This window comes from Phalacrocorax carbo, chromosome 6 (assembly GCF_963921805.1).
Source record: "Phalacrocorax carbo chromosome 6, bPhaCar2.1, whole genome shotgun sequence".
In the NCBI taxonomy this organism is placed as follows: domain Eukaryota; kingdom Metazoa; phylum Chordata; class Aves; order Suliformes; family Phalacrocoracidae; genus Phalacrocorax; species Phalacrocorax carbo.
Genome location: NC_087518.1, coordinates 35,790,183 through 35,806,611, shown reverse-complemented (window position 1 = coordinate 35,806,611; position 16,429 = coordinate 35,790,183). Strand labels below are relative to the sequence as shown.

Sequence of the window (16,429 nt, the reverse complement as noted above, 5' to 3'; positions counted from 1 at the left end):
CCTGTTTTGTCCTGCGCTGCACGACTGCAGCCAGTAAGGCAGCAGGGCAGTGCCCTTGGTGGGACAGAGTTGAAGCACAGCAAGCTCAGGGGTGGCAGGAGGCCAGGCAAGGGGCTGGGACTTGCTCTGCCATTGCTGCAGGAAGCCAGAGGCCCAAGTCACCTCCTCCTTCTCCTCTTGCCAGCGGTGGGACAGTGGGGCACAACAGTGTGGTGGGACAGGGTCCTTCTGCTGAATAATTGTGCGTGAAGTGGAGACCCCAGGCTGAGCTAGCAGATATGGAATCACAGTTAAATGCTAAGTGGGTGCCAGAGTTCATTGCTCGCAGTGTCAGCCTGGAAGTTATCCTCCCTCACAGCTGGATAGGTGTCTTCATAACAGGCACCTGCAGTAGGGCCCAGGCAATGCTCAGGTGATGCCTGGAGAAGATGCGAGCAGACCCCAAAGGTCGTATCGTGCAGAGGGGCAGTGGCTCATGCCACCAGCCCCCTGGGAACAACACCCAGGAAAGACTCCTAGCCTTAATTCAAGAGGAGGAATGTTCACAGGTATCTGGAAATGCCCCACTAAAGCAAGTCTCTGTCAACAAGAGAACTAAATGGCATTTCATCCTCAGCCAAGTAATCCGAGGCCAAAATAATTACATGATGGACCCCGTAGCTGTGGACCAAGCACAGATCCTGGTCACCTCAGTGGATGTCCCAGTAAAGAATTAAGCCGGTGCCCATCACCATGTGTTCAGAGACAAACTGATTTGGTACTTCTTGAGAGAAGACAAGAAGTGCCATTGACAGCAGTATTGATATAATGCATTCAGTCATCTGAAAGGCATCTGACATGGTAGGGCCCAACTTTTAATTAAAAAGGTACAACAATACAAAATCACCATGCCACAGGCTGAAGGGATTAGAGAGCAGCTAAGTGACAGTTCCTGGGACAAGAACCATCCTGGGGTGGGCAGAGGTCCAGGGCAGGGTGTCAGCCCTTGGGAGAGGGGGAGAGGGCTGCCATCCCAGGAGACAGCCAAAAAAACCGTGTTACACTATTTCAGCTATTTTTTTTTTATCTGGAAGGAGGAATAGAAAGAAATAGCCACTGCAAAGCTCTGCAGATACACAAAGACTGGGAACTACCAAAGGTGAGCAGTCTCTACCACAGAGGGACCTGGCTTTGCCTGGCAAGCTTTGTCTGCAGCAACACTATACTTGGGCAGACATAAAGGATCCCCTGAGGATGCAGGTTCCTCTTCCAGAGGGGAAAGCAACTTCCTGAGCCTGTGATGCCAGAAGGCATGCAGGCTCTTGGGGCAGCAGCGTGGCCAGAAGGACCAATACTGATTTCTGATGCATGAAGAATGCCATGGGAAAGCACAGAAAGGCTGCCAGAGCCAATCGCTCAGGCCAGGAAGAAAGTTGAGCAGTTGCAGAGAGCTCTGGGAAGGGTTAGGGAACAAGTAAAGCTAAGATAATGAGTTGGATAAAGTAGCCAGAGCTGCTTAAATGAGAAATACCTGAATAGAGAATGAGTCAGCAGGTGCTAACGCTGAGGCCAGACATTGGCAAGAACACAGGGGCCAAGGGACCAAGAAAGCTGGTAGCAGACCTAACACTAATCCACGTGGCCTTAACGGAGCCATCGCTGGGAGCAAGGGCACAGCAAGGGCGCAGCCAGGAAAGCGTGAAAAAGCAGGCTGTGATGCAGAAGATCGGGGACACAGCCCAGCCCACTTCCCACCCTGGCTCAGGTTGGGTCCCCACCCATGCCTACCCCCTTCCAGGCACAGGATGCTCCAGCACCAAGGGGGTCAGTAGTGCACCCCAGCCCTGCCACTTCCCCCAGGAAAGAGCTGAGGGGAGAACCTGTGCCACGGCCACTTGCGTCTGCTGCTGCTGCTGCTGCAGGAGCTGCTGGAGGAGCTGCATTTGGTGGTGGGCAGAGAGGGGTGTTCCGAGATCAGGCAGCTGGGCAGACGAGGGCAACAGCATCTTGGGCGACGCTGTCAGAATATCTTCAGGGTGGAGACAGCCCTGCAAAACACCAATGCCAAAAGTGTGATTTCATGCCCCTCGCCACAGATTGCCACCAGGCACATATGGGGTGTGGCACAGAGCAGCCCCCCAGAATACCCAGGAAAGAAGCTACTGCATTCAAAGCAAATGCCTTGCTGCAGGTGCTGAAAAACTTCTGAAGACAGTATTTTTTTCAGATTTGACAAAAGCCCAAATACTTTTGTAGAAAATGCCTGAGAAGGCTGATGCTTCCCATGGGAATTTCTACTGTACCAAAAAAGTAGTCTTTTTTTATTATTATTTTTGGTGGCAAAAGTCCCTATCAGCTCTGCCTCAGATGCTTTCCATGTGGCTGCACATAGCTGAGCCTCAGTACAGCACTCTCCAGGAACGCCCCGGGCCCTGAGCCAAAGGGCAGCCCTGCGGCGGCAGATGGCTTGGATCCAGGAGCCAGGGAATGCTGCACAATCCCTCCTGATCCCTGGGCCCCCAGGATGGGCATCAGAGCCACAGAGCTGGGGCCATGCCATGCCCTGAGTGCGGCGGACAGGGACCCACGCACCTTGGAGTCGGCATAGGTGCTTGCTTCCTTGCCCACAGCGTCGAGGTCAGTCACGCCACGGCTGAAGTCAAGGATGTCAGCTCCGGGCAGCGGCAGCTCCACGGCATCAATGTCTGTCTCCTCCGCTGAGGTGGCCACCCTCTCTGCACCAGTGAGGCGGCAGGCTGTGGGAGCGGCGTCAGAGCAGAGCACAGCCCGCTTGGAGCAGGAACTTGCTATGATACACCCACAGTATGGCGAGTGATGCCCACCTCCCCTGTGCCACCCACCCTCCAGCTCCAGGGGGAAAGCAGGTACAGAGTGGCATGACTGCGCTTCCTGCTGCCACCTGGGACGGGGCTTGCAGCAGAAAACACACCCAGCCCCAGAACGACAAACCTGGGGAACAGTGGCCAAAAGTCCTGATGTGGGAGAAATGGGCCATTGAGAGCAGAAGACACAGAGAAAACTAAAGAAACGTAAACAAGAGATTATGGGGGGAAAAAAGCCCGGATGCTCAGAAATTGCCAGTGAACTGCGTATCATGGCCAGGACATTGTGCGGAGGAAAAACAATGACTGGTCCAGGACAGGTCAATGATTAGGTCATCACGACAGTGCTGGCTGCAGAGGCAGGCAGGAAACTGCAGCACAGCCCAGGCTGCTCCTGATAGGATGGTGGGGATCCAGCACCCAACACGGGGCTGCATGGCAGGCAGCCCATATGTGGACAGGCAGCAGGACACACCAGCATCCTGACAGGCACTGGAGGTGTTCGACCAACCTCTTGCAAAGCATCTGTCTCCCCTCCAGCACAGCTGCTGGCACCAAGCAGCACAGCAGCTCCCCAGGGCCCCACAGAGCCTGGGGTGACAGGTTGGACCAGCAGCCCCCAACTAGGAGCATCCCTGCACCCTCCACCCAAGGGGCTGAGAGGGGAGGGGAGGTCTGCAGGCTGCCTGCAGCCCTGGGAGCTTGATGCAAGATCCCAAACATGACTTCATACACACAGTGAATTGCAGAGGTGGAAAAGACAGAGCCAGACCCAGCCCTGCAAGCACCTCATGATATGGGGAAGGTCTGTGCTTAGGGCCTCTTCTGTGGAAGCAGCGAGGAAACGTTTGCTGCATGTGCAGCCAAGCAAGGAGAGTATTTAGGCACCCAGCAGAGTTCCAGGCACTGTTAATGGGCTCCCAGCAAGGGGGATGTCTGTGAGGATAATGGCTAACACCTAGCAAAGGCTCCTTGCTGGGCAAGATACCAGCTTGAGCCCAAGGTGCCACAGGCCAGATTGCTGTGCAAATCCATTCCCCGCTGGTGTCAGCCAGCAAGGAGCTGTGTGGAAAGACAGGGACTCTGCAGACCACATCTGCTCCAGGCTCCAGGACCCCACACCACCCCTGCCTCTGCCCTTGCAAGGTACCTGGGACATCCAGGTCATCCCCGTTCCTCTCGCTGTCTCCGTCCTCCTGCCCGTCTGCGTTCTGCTGGGTGTGCTGCAGGCTCAGCTTGTGGCAGACCTCGAATGCCTGCCCCACAGTCCGGACAATGCGCATGGCTTGGCTCTGCAGCGGGCGAGGAGAGGAGGAGTGTAACCTCAGCTGCCCCTGCCTGGTGCCCTCCCCAGCCTGGCACAGCTCTCAGGGGTCTCTTCGCGCTGCTGGAGGGACTGAGCACAGCCGCAGGCACCAGAGCTCACATCACTGCAGTGCTCTGGGCTGCCTGCTGCAGTGCAGCACCATGGGGCTCTGCTCCAGACGCCCCACTGAAGCTCCCACCGGCGGGATGAGCATCCCAACACCTTTACCTTCTTCTTAGATTTGAAGACGTTGCACCTGAAGACATTGCTAGACCCATCCCTGGCAATGTAGCTGAAGATCTTTAGGTCCTGGGAGTCATGAGACACATAGAATATCCTGAAAGGACAGAAAGGAGGGGAAGATATCAACATACATACTATCCACATGCCCAGGAGGCTGCCAAGGCCACAGCCAGTGCTTCCCAGGGCACAGGGTGCTGGTAGATGCCCAGCGTCTGCAGCACATCATGGCTAAATCCCATCAGAAATTTTTTTGGCAGTGGTTTTGCCTCGGCTGGGATAATTAGCCTGCTGACTCAACGGCACCAAGCATTTTGAGAAGGCAGCACGGGGCTTTCTCTGCTCAGCCCCCAGGGACAGAGGGCAGTCCAGGAGCCCCCCAGGGACCAAGGAGAGCAAACCTCACTCCTCTGCCTTGCCCATTCAGAGAGCTGGCCTCCTTGCTCTGGCATCTTCCCCAGCCAGCATGCTGGCCCCTCCCAGGCACAGCTGGGGCTCTTGCTCACTCCTGTTCAGCTTCCCTGGGACACAGACAGCCCGTACTCTTAGCTTTTGCCAGCAAGATGTAGGAAAAGAGCTGGGGACTTTTGGAGAGCACAGCAAGCGAGGGGAACTGCCCTCTGTGGGGACGGTAGTGGCTCTCCACGGTCAGTTCCCAGCACGATGCTGGTGTGGTGCAGAGTAAGTGGCACAGCAGAGCCACGCAAGCTTCCGTCCCTTCAGCAGGCAGGCTTACCTGTAGATGGGATCGTGCATGACGAGCATTTTGTTCTCGTCCCAGGCCCATTCTTTTTTCTGCAACAAAAGAAGCTGAAAATGAGTACGTCAGATGCTGCCCTTGAGATCAAGAACAAGGCAGACAGTCCAGGGACAGACCCGGGAAGCGCTTGTCACAGCTCTGCTACTGCTCCCCTGCAATCCTTTGCTAAGGACTGGATCCTGCTGGGACCGGCATTGTCCCACACCATCTCCTATGGGGCCCCCCAAGCTCCTTCTATGCCCAGTCAAGACTGGCTCTGCCGTCCTGCAGGAACATGGCTCATCCATGGCTGATCCCAGCCCATCCCTGCCTCTCCCAGCACACTAGAGTCTCACAGAAATTCAAGGACTCTGCAAGACCCTGCATCATGAGGGGAGGGCTCCTGCTGCTGAGGCACCACTGCTGCAGGGACAGGGCCTGCCTACCTTCTTCTTCTTCTTCAGAATGACCTTCACGCCATCCACCGACACGATGAGACTCACTTTCTTCTTCTTGATGTTCTTGGCTTTAAACTCGTACTGCAGGGGACAGACGAAAACACCTGAATTAGCTTTCCTGTGCCAGGAAAGGCCCAGGAAGGGCTGAAGAGGCTTTGACAAGAAGAGGCAAGATGGGCAAAGAAAGATTTCCCTGACCCCACGTGCCTCCCCAAACACAAGCACATGGCCACGTCAGCCTGTGCATCCATGCCAGGACAGGACAGGGGCCCTTACTGCCCCACAGTGTCCCCATGCCCAGCATCGGAGGAGCACACCCTGAAGAAATCTGGCCCCTGCATGGGGATAATGCTTTGCTCAGGCCAGGATGCTGCTGGGAATGTTAAATTGCATTTCAAAGGAACCTGCTCTGCCCCACCAAAGGGCCACACCTCCCCAGAGAGTGATCGCCACCTCCCCAGCCCTGCCAGTCCCCAGGTCTCCTCAGCCTGGCCAGGTTTGCCCCACTGGCTTGTGGCCATTGCTCAGTTCTGGTAAGAGAAACCTCATTTTGAGTGGGGCTTTTTAGGGGCTTGGTATAAAACTGAACATGTTTGCTGAGGACTCTGTGAACCTCTCCAGGGGAGATGGGGTAATGTAATTACCCACTTTCATCAGAAGTCACTGGAAAGGAAAAAACCCAGCAGGAACTTCCAAAGATCAGTGACTAAACACAAAGCTCTGGCCCAGCCCCAGGGAGAGAATAAGATTCCCATAATCCAGCCACTTTTGCATTTAGAGTCTGCAAGTGGGGAAGGGGCTGGCAGGGGAATAGGCTAAGCATTTAGGCTGAGCAATCTCCTGCTGTGGAACTTTTGGGGAGTCCCATAACTGGTCTACCATGGGCGCACCCACAACAGGTACTGGTCCCACATGCAGGGTGCTGTGCGCAGCTGTGGGGACAGACTTTCTGCGCCTGCCCAGTGACAGAAAAGCCCTGCATTCTGCACCTTGCCCTAAGGAAGAGGAATTTAATTAATCCTCTCATTATTTTGCCAGTCTCTCTGCAGAGGTAGCACAGGGCAGGCGCCTGATGCAAAGCCCTGCCTCTGGTCCGTGCCGAGCCTCCATGTGACATTTCCAGCACTGCATGATGTATTAACTTTGGCAGGCAGAACCAGCAGGCAGGAAAAGCTGCTGGCCCTGACCTGCGATCAAATGATAGAAGACTTGAAAATACACCTCATCAAAGCCATTTTGAAGTCATGGATGGGGATGGGAGATACAGATGACTCAAAAAACAGTGAGGGGAAGGCGGCTCTGCCCTCCCCAGTGCACAGACCAGGCAAGCTGTGCAAGCCCACCAGCTCCAGGGCTGAAGCCATGGTGATGGGCTGGAGAAAGCAGAGCTCAGGTTCCCACCATGTGTACAGTGAGCCTCAAAATCCCCAGCACATACCCGTATGCTGCTTGCAGGGCTTATTCTTCATAGAGAAGGGTCTCACCAGAGCGCATCACCAAAGAGCCCACTGGGGTGGGTTTCTAAATACCATCTCTCATATCCCGTTGTTACAAGTAGAGGTGAAACTGCATCGAAGAGTCTCCTCTCTGCACCTTGCTAAGACACCAGACCAGGACCGAGATCACAGCAGTGTGTCTAGTACATAACACTAAAGAAATGTCTTGACTTAGTTGGAAAAGGTGAGCTCCAGCCTGGCTACCTTGAGGTAATTAACCTAGCACCTTCTGAAGCTCTGCATGTGATTTTTCCAGGAGCCATGGGCTGAGCTGAATGCTCTCTGCAACACCCAGAGTGACTGCATGAAACCTTGTAGAGCTGCAGCCTGATTTATTGGTCCTAACAATCACAGATTATAAACATCAAGTTGCATTTCCGAGCTGCTGGAGCCGTAGGGTTTCTATTCTGCACCATCCCAAGTGCTAATTTATGAGGACTTGGAAGAGACAGCAACCCTGAAAAATATCTCAGGGTTAGAGAGGCTATTTTTAGCCTGGTTTTTGGGTAACAGCCCCAGGATAGCAATGCAGACAGGCCAGGACGTTTCAGCAAAGATGCTACCCAGCCCCAGCATATGTTTCAGGAACAGAATCAATGCAGAGATCCTCAGAGAGTCTTCTGCAATCCCTGGCTGCAGGCAAAGGATTCTGCCTGGGCTCGCCCTGAGCCTGGCAGAGGGGAGTGCCATGGGGAAAGCTGTTTTGCCTCTGCCATGCTGAAGCCAAAGTCCCCTTGTGCTGACGGCTCACAGCAAAACTCCGGCAAGAACTGACAGGAACAAAGAAGTAAAACCCTCAGAAGGGCCGACCAGCCAGATTTGTTAAGCCCTTGCATAAATCCAGGCCTTTATCTCAACATCGAGAGCCCAGCTCCTTAGCAAGTATGAGTCAGGCACTCAGAGAGCTATTGCACACCCTGCCCCAACCAGAGCTCGTTAGCACAATCACTCCAAAGAATGCTCATGCTCTTTGGGATACGTTTCCCATAAAACAAAGCACAGCTCTAGCCAATAAAATGCTAATGAATTCATGCTCACTGAGGCTCTAATGAAACTCTAACCATAATTTAATAACAAATTAGTGAGGAAGAGGATTCAATAAAACAGCAATTCAGCCGAGCCACCTCTTGCATCCCTGGGCTGTGCGGGGCAGGCACATCAAATCCCACAGGCCAGGAGATGCACTGGTGATTTAGGGGGGCTTTCAAATTTGAGTTTGGGTAAATAAGTACAAGAAGGGAAGAAAAGCACTCAGGGGAGAGGGGCAGCAGACCAAACCAAAAGGGAGTATTTATCGCTCTGCAGAGTCCAGCAAGACTATCAACACCATCCGTGTGCTGCTTCACTGCTGCTTACAGCCACAGCGTGCAATTCGCTCTGCCTGGTTCACAAAGCTAATTTAGCAAACCAGGGGGACTTCACCCCAAGAAGTAGCTCTGGCTAAGGTCAACAGAAGCATTAGGTTTGCACAGTTCCTTTAGGCGAGATTTGAGCCAGAGAGACTGTAAGGGATAAACCCAAAACCACACAGGGCAGAATCTGTGCTCAGACCTGCAGGCTCGTGGCACAGCACTTCAAATTAGCAGCAACTGCCCACCACCAGCCTCGCTCAGTGCCCTGTGCAGAGCAGCACCGCTCACTCACAGCCTGGCCCTGCCGGCACACTGCTCGCCAGCTACAGCAGGAGAAAGGCACGTCTCATTGTGAGCCCTTGCATGCCCCAGCAACTGATGGTTGCAGTCAGCCTGAGGCGCCAGGAGAGGCACCAGCCCAGGCACAGTACTCAGGGCTGCGCTGTGTGCACCCCCACCCTCCCCAGCACTGGAGAGGTAGCTGGCCCTGTGCTGCCTCCTTGGACCTCTCCCAAGCAGTGGCCAATCCTTTCCATTACAGGCTTTTTGTTCCTGAAGACTGCTGGATATCTCAGACGGTCTCATCGACATGCCACATGTCGACAGGACCAACACCTGCCCTGCAAGCCTGTTCACTAACAGGGCAATGGGAAACCTCTCTCCATACGACCAGTCAGCACCTCCCTGGACTGGCACTATTCTTGACCATAGCTCTGTCAGCCCTGGGCATGGAGATCTGCTGGGTCTGCCCACACTTGTCTACATCCCTCCTTTTGCTGTGAAACAGAGAGAGAAACTTGAGAGACATACAAAGCATTAGCATTTTAGCTTCCCCTGTTGCTGGGAGGAGAGCAGAGGTGATGGTGGGGTGGGAAATGCCATTGAAGGGACTCTGAGACCATCTACATAGCCACAGGAACTGCTGCCGCATCCAAAACCTTTGGGCACTGGCTGACCCAGAGGAGAAGAAAACCTGCACGTTTCCAGGGCTGTTGGACCAATGCCATACAACCCTTGCTGGGAATACACCCTGCATCCCCACAGGTGCACTAGAAATCACATCATTGCTGCTAACGAGCTTCTCACCAAGCCAAAATCTGTGTGTGTGGCAAAGCAGAAGGGGAGTTTCTCAAAGCCAATAGTGTGGGACCCACTCTGCCACCAGGAGGAGCTTTGCCATGCATTGCAACAGGAGCAATAGGAGTGCCTCTGTAACCGGGTGCGGGAAGCTGAGCGACAGCGATTCAGCCTGCACTCTCCGGATACGGCATTCTGATTTAGGTGACTACTTCAGAAGAAAAACACATTTTCCTCCCCTGAGGGAACTCAGCTACCAATGGCTCCAGTTTGGAGAGTTGAATCCCAGCCTACTGTAATAAAGAAATTATACACAAATAATTATCCAACTTGGGATCAAGGAAGGAAAGAGGATTTGTGCAATCTCCCCATGATCCCTTTTGGTTTCACATCACGTAGCACTTCACTCTATTACTTATAGCTCATTAAATGGGGCAGTGGTCAGAAGAGCTTTCTTGGCTTTCAACCCAGGTAGTGTGCCCCTCTTGGGCACGATTCTGGATCTTTAAATATCTGTAATAATACTAAAAGTTTTGGGTTAATTATATTAATTATTGGCTATAGCAATGTGGCAATCCCAGAAGATAGATAAGAAATCATTTCAGGGAAATTCACAGAAAGTGGAAAGAGCAACAGTGAAACCCATCTGTTCCTGGACTTGCACAGCTCCACAGTCTCCAACAGAAGCTCTAAGCACACTACTAAAATTTTTAACCAAAGATTGAAAATGGACATTTTACATATGCCAAAGTTTAAAAATACAAGTATTCAAGAAAAAATAAAAACGGTCTTACTAATGAAAAAGAAGTATTAGGTCACTTGCAAACTCCAACCAACTAATTAGAGAATAAAGATTATCCCATAACTTTACATTGCCCATGAAAAACCACGTTCATCATCTCAATTAGAAAAGAAACATCTATTTTGTCAGAGCACAAGGGCCTTACCATTGACCTCAGGTAAGTGGGAGTCTATTTTCAACATCTGGCTTTTTTGCAGAGCTCACTATTTAAATAACTTTAGATGGAAAATAATGCCAGCTAGTGTATGCATCACTGCGCAGCACATTCCTACTGGCACAGTATTAAAACTGCCCTATCTGGAGAACAGAGTAACATATGTTGCTTAACAGAGAGCACATATAACTGTGTCAGCTTAAAGTAAAATTATGTATGCATCTGTGATGGGTATGTGTGAAAAGCACGGAAAACTCAGTGTCCTTAGAATCATGTTATCTACCCCTGTCACACCGTTTCTACATGGTAAAAGTGTAAGAAAACTTGTAACCATGCACTGCATGCTAGGTTAGGCAGATCAGGGAGATGATGTCTTTCTAGATTCATCTTCCCCCCACATTCACAAGCATTTAAAAACAGTTAACCTGAACAAAAATGCCCTCATTTCATTCCAGCCCACCTAAACCGCAGCAGGTACCGTCTGCCCACTAGCACTCTCCATCAGTGAGGGAAGGTACCAGGAATGCTATATGGTCAGATTGTGCTAACAGAATACAATTAAATGATACATTTTTAAATGGAAATTCCCCTAAATGCATCAAGCTGTCCCTCCCCCGTTCTATCCCCCTCCTCCTACTCAAAAGGAAAAAAATGTTTACAAGCTTGTACTGGGGAAAGAGCAGTGGTCTGAGAAGTCAGTTAATAGGGAAAAGGCAATTTCCACAAAAATTGCTACTCCGGTAGCTCAGGAGGCAAGGGAAAAAAAAAAAAAATCTGTTTTAAGAAAAAGCATAGAAGGGGATGTATTTTTTGCTAGAAAACTGTATTTCTTTGTGTTTATACAGAAAGAACATGAAACTGAGCAGAGCTGGATCCTATGGAGCCACCCTTACCGGACCTGAAGGGCTGGCTGGCAAGGACCCTGCCACATGAGCAGCCCGAGCTCTGACCCCTGCCGCTCTCCCATTGCTCCCTGTGACGATGCCCCTGCAGCTCTCCCACGGCTCCTGCAGCCCGCCTCATCACGGGAATGAAACCGCAAGTGCTGGGCTGGCAAGGCTGGTGCAGTCCCTGGCAGGGGAGCAGGGCAGGGCGCTGGAAGCTGGTGCCCACCTCCCTCTGCACCCCGCGGCAGCTCCTCCTTGCAGCTGGCTGGCACAGCAACTAATAAAATACCTTTACAGTTAGACTTTAGCCCAAGGTCAGCTCAGGCTAATGAAAGACATGGCAGACTAGCGGAGGCTTTCCCAGCACTTTGAGGGGAGGAGCGGTACTGTTCTCTTGATGAAGAATTAACTTATTACAACATGACAGCTGAGCTTGAGTTCAGTCGGCACAGGCTCCACAGCTCCAAGAATTAATGACTGGCAGGGGAAACCACATACCTCGCAATTTCTGCTGCTGAAAACACAGGAAATGAAAGTAAATCCCAGAAATGTACAGGGGATCAGGCATAACCTGCAGGAGGGAAGCCTGAAAAACCTTGCCGGGATCCTAATAGCAGTAATTGGGAGGAATGCAAACAGCAGCACCATGCAGGGGACAAGGATTTCGTTTTACTGAACCACACAAGGAAACGGCAGCAACACCGGTGCTCTTGGATGACTCACAGCCGCCTGCAGGCTGTGAGGGAAAGGGAACCAGAAAGGGACATGGCTCTTTCCTGGCCAGCGGTGGTGAGCCGCCCCAGGGATGGGCATGGAAAGCAGGGAGCAGAGGAACAGGAAGGAAACACCTGGTGCCTGCATGCCTTCATGGGGTAAACAGCGTCCAGAGCTCAGTGCTGGGGTCCTGCAGGAGCGCTAGGAGCAGACCATACTCAGGAACATCTCTCCTTTATTTCCTTCTGGCGCTTTGGAACTGAGGATGAGTGTGACTTCCAGCAGTGGAGGGGCAGCAACACGCTGAGGTGGGCAGCACAGCAGGCACAGGACCACGATGTGTCTGTGTGTCCTGTGAACCAACAGTTTCTTGGGCCAAAAGGCTGGGAAAGCCCATACGTAGGTAAGGCACACACTGCACCCAGCTTGCCAGGTGCAGAGACACTGCTGGCACTGGCAGCATGCATATGGGATGCATCAAGTGTACCCATGCCTGATAAGGACAGGCAAGCTGCAAACACCTCTGTGCGGGATGAGCTGGACATCTTGTTAGAATCACGCAGCACAAGCCCAGGCACACTCCTGTGGGCAAGGAAGCGGCACAGAGAAAGGCCTCCCAGATGAGTTTCAGCATGGAGTGTTGGCCATCTAAGAGGAGCCTAACCATTTCAGCCAAACAAGAGAACATGACCAGTATCTCTAAACACAGCGGCAGAAAGAAAAGAGCACTGGAGAGGAAAAGGGAATGATTTTAAAATACAGCTTTGGCACAGCAGCAATCAGATGCAACCTGGCCAGGAGCAGCCTCGCAGATCAAAAGAGTCCCTGACCATCCAAGCCACATGGGTCTGGCAATTTTGGGGTAGCATCCAGCAGACAGCTGAGCAGTCTGCCATGCAGCAGGGAATGGAGGCAGCAACTGTCCCAAGAGCCCGGCTGCCAGGTGGTAGGGCAGCAGAGAGCCAGGGGTCCTGCTGGTGGGGTACCCAGGCATAAAGCATCACTGCGTCCTGCTGCCTTCACTGCAGGTTCCTGCCCTGAAAGCAGAACGGCATTTGCCAGCCTGCACCAGCCTGCATCTCCCTCATGCATTGCCCCAGCTCTACTGAGGCAGCAGCAGATGTCAGTAGGTAAAGCAGCTGGAAAGCAGGATATCTCCCAGGAGGGTGGTCAGCTTCATCCAACAGGCATTTCTGAACAAGGCTTCAAAATATGACAGTCCACTGTTTCTGGCCTGTGCTTTAAGCCCACAGGGGCTCAAGCTTGCTGGAGGGGAGTACACTGGAATACCTGCTTAGCCTACTAATCTGATCAGCAATAAATAGACTAAAACCCATTTTTAGAAGACTGCCTTAAGCCACTCTACTGAAGTGCTGTGCTGCTGCCTATGTCTATCGAGCGCTCCCCTTTGCCACGGGCATCTAGTCCCATTGTGGCTCTAGTGAGCACACACTATCACCCTGATTCCCGCATGCAGCTTAAGGTATGTGCCCAGAGGCGGGCATGCCTACGCACCACACACACTGGCAGGGTGCTTGCCCATGGAATGCCAGCAGTGCCTCCTTGCTCCCTCCTGGGGTTGGGAGAGACAGAGGCAAGGGCAGTGGGGAGATTTGGGGATCCCATGGTGTGGTCATTTCAGTTGTGCTTCCTTCTCCTACTGCCAAATCCTGGGACAAAACCAGCCTGCAGCGCTCATGCCTGCAGAGGGGATGGCTCCCATTGCAGGGCATGGAGTCACAGAGATGTTTGGGGGCAGGACAAAGGTTCCCACCAGCTCCATTGGCAAACCGCTGGCATTGTACAGGCAAACTCACTGGACACACCTCTGCCGTCCTGCCAGCTTGGGTTTGAGCTGCTCCTTAGGCTTAAATTTCCCTGTCTACACCCCAATGCTGGTAGTTTTGCCAGTAGCTAGATTTTAATCAAAGGGCACGGTAATTTGGAAGGGGGGGAGGAGTAACGAAGTACTGCATGCTCATTCTTGGGCTTAATGATGCTTTTTAAAACTATTCCACAGTTCCTCGGAGTTTGCATTTGCACATATAGGAAAATGCAGCTCTTAGGTCCATGTGTTTATCTGAAATAAGATATGATTTTGGTTTCTACTGACAAGGTCAGTGCCTATTTTCCCATCCAACTTCAGGTTTAATTTTGGTAACCGTCTGTGACGCTACTGATGGGTATAAATGGGAATCAGTCTAAAAATACCCATGTTGTGAGAGCAGTGGAGCAGAGTTAAGCTTGCCTCTTTGAAACAATCCCTGGATCACAGCATACGCATTTATCGCACAAAATATGTTTTCCAATAACATTGAATACTTCACAATAAATTCCTCTGCTCAGTATGCTATTTCCTACCAGATAGCTGCCTCGATCTCCTTCCTCTAACCTCCCCTCACTACCTCCAAGTTTCACACATTGAGCTGGCAAACTGGGACAAATACACAAGCCATCTTCAGTGCAAGCAGCTTCACAGGAATCTCAGAGAAACAAGAACTGGTAAAAATTAAATCAATATCAATCATAGAGTTAAAAGTGTAAAGTTCCCCTAAGTAACAGCTTATTCTCACCCCTTCTTTTGCAGGCATCCATTCACAAGATGATTTACCTCCCTTACAAGAAATTCTTAGGCGTTCCACACCTCCCTGACCCAGTCTTAAAGTGTTGTGGTTTTAATTAAAAAAAAAAAACACAAAACAACTTAAAAATCAGAGATTCAAAGGAGACCTGAGACACATCTGTGTATCCCCGCAGCTGCTCTGTGTGCACAGGGAGGCGGGATGCAGCAGCACGGCGCACAAGGGATGCAGTCAGCAGTGCGGGAGCACACTTCCCAGCAACATCCCTCGGCTCCACCCAGCAGCTCATCGAAGCCAACAACAGGTCCCTGCGCACGTGTTACTGTTCACTTCATTGGGGATTAACTAATACTGAGCTTATAAGAGAAAGCTGAGGGCCCTGTCCCAGCACAGCCATATTATTTCTCCCCAAGCCCGGGCACAAAGCAGTGATGGCTCCAAGTGGGAGTGACTGCTTGTGAGCTGGGAAAAGCAGCGCTTCTCAGCCAGGCACGAAGGTCAGTGGAGACTGCCACAGGCTAGCCCCCCAGCCTTGAAAACATCTCTAAACCCCTTTCAGAAATCCAAGGAAGTGGTAACAGCATGGAGTGGACCCGCGTGGGAGGCAGGAAGCTCCCACCTGCCTTTACATGCTCCCATCTCCAATGACCAAGCACGGCATTTGTGAATTAACTGGTGCGTGGGTGCGTATGGGATACTGGTTGAACTGGTTGCAAAAATAACCAGGCTTTGAGCTGCTCCCTTTGGTTAATGAAAATAAAGGAGTGGGCTCTGCACGCATGTGCAAGCACTGCTTTTGCACTGCTTTTCACAGCCCTGGAGATAAAAGACAAGAGATGAGCTGTACATGTTTTAATATTTACCACCTGTTGCTAAAATAAGCAGAATCACATTCCTTGCAAACCCCACACCTAACTGGAATTTGTGGTATTTTTAATTAGATATGCATTGGTTTGACCTATGCAGGCAAATGCAGCGGGTGCATGGTTCCTTGCAATTGCCCTTTGAATAAGGTAAGAAGCTACAAGAGCCTAGAAATGGCCTCTCTTCATCCAGCCTACAGCGGGTTTGAACCCATGTGCCAGAATGAGCTTGGCTTAAGGAAAAGCATTGCCATTTGCAGCAGTTTAGTCATGCCCACTTATGGTAATCCCTAATTAAACATCTGCCTCTTTCTGGCACCGGCAAGACCTGATGCCCTGGGGGACGCCGGTGGTGCCGGGTGGTGAGCAGTGCGGGTAGTGCCCGCCCGGGCACCTTCCTCCGCCCAGCAGGAAAACAACATTTCTGTGTTCAAGATTAGGTTTCTTCCCCAAATGCTTTCTTTCTAAGACAGACCCTGCGTCAAGGCAGCTGAGATCATCCCCGCCTGCCCAGAGCAGGCCAGAGGCAGGGCTGACACCACAGAATGGTGCAGAGTCACCGTGACTCGAGCTAAAGACACCCCAATTCCACCCCCAGGGCAGGGGACAGAGGGGCACCATTAAGAACGTACACACGCAGCACTTCAGGAAGGTGTCAGTGCAGCAAAGTGAGCCGACTCAGAGCACGGTGAGATTTACACCCCAAGCTGTGACATACAGGATTTATTTCAGTATTTTTTACTGCTCACCAAAGAGCTGGCCTCCCACAGTTGTATAAAAAGCTTGAGTAAGACCAGTTGATAAGGCAGATGAGAATAGCCAGGCAGAAGAGCAGTGACAAAATAAAGGAAGGCAAGCTGGTAATACTGTAACTAAATCAGCAATTACAAAATTCAGACAATTAATAAAGAATGAATGAGCAGCAGCATTAAACGCT

The 16,429-nt window shown here is 51.7% G+C and overlaps 1 protein-coding gene across 2 annotated transcripts in view; it reads right to left on the bottom strand.

Annotated features, from left to right (window-relative positions):
• The window catches only part of NOS1AP (nitric oxide synthase 1 adaptor protein), a 42,921-nt gene that overhangs the window by 5,151 nt on the left and 21,341 nt on the right, over positions 1-16,429 (bottom strand). The window contains exons 3-8 of one of the 2 annotated variants that reach the window (XM_064454707.1): positions 5,554-5,646; positions 5,105-5,178; positions 4,357-4,465; positions 3,973-4,114; positions 2,572-2,735; positions 1,860-2,027 (exon numbers count right to left, since the gene is read on the bottom strand). In XM_064454707.1, coding sequence (XP_064310777.1) covers positions 1,860-2,027; positions 2,572-2,735; positions 3,973-4,114; positions 4,357-4,465; positions 5,105-5,178; positions 5,554-5,646 — 750 coding nt within the window. The remainder of the gene's footprint in view (positions 1-1,859; positions 2,028-2,571; positions 2,736-3,972; positions 4,115-4,356; positions 4,466-5,104; positions 5,179-5,553; positions 5,647-16,429) is intronic. The other variant, XM_064454708.1, reaches the window with a different exon arrangement.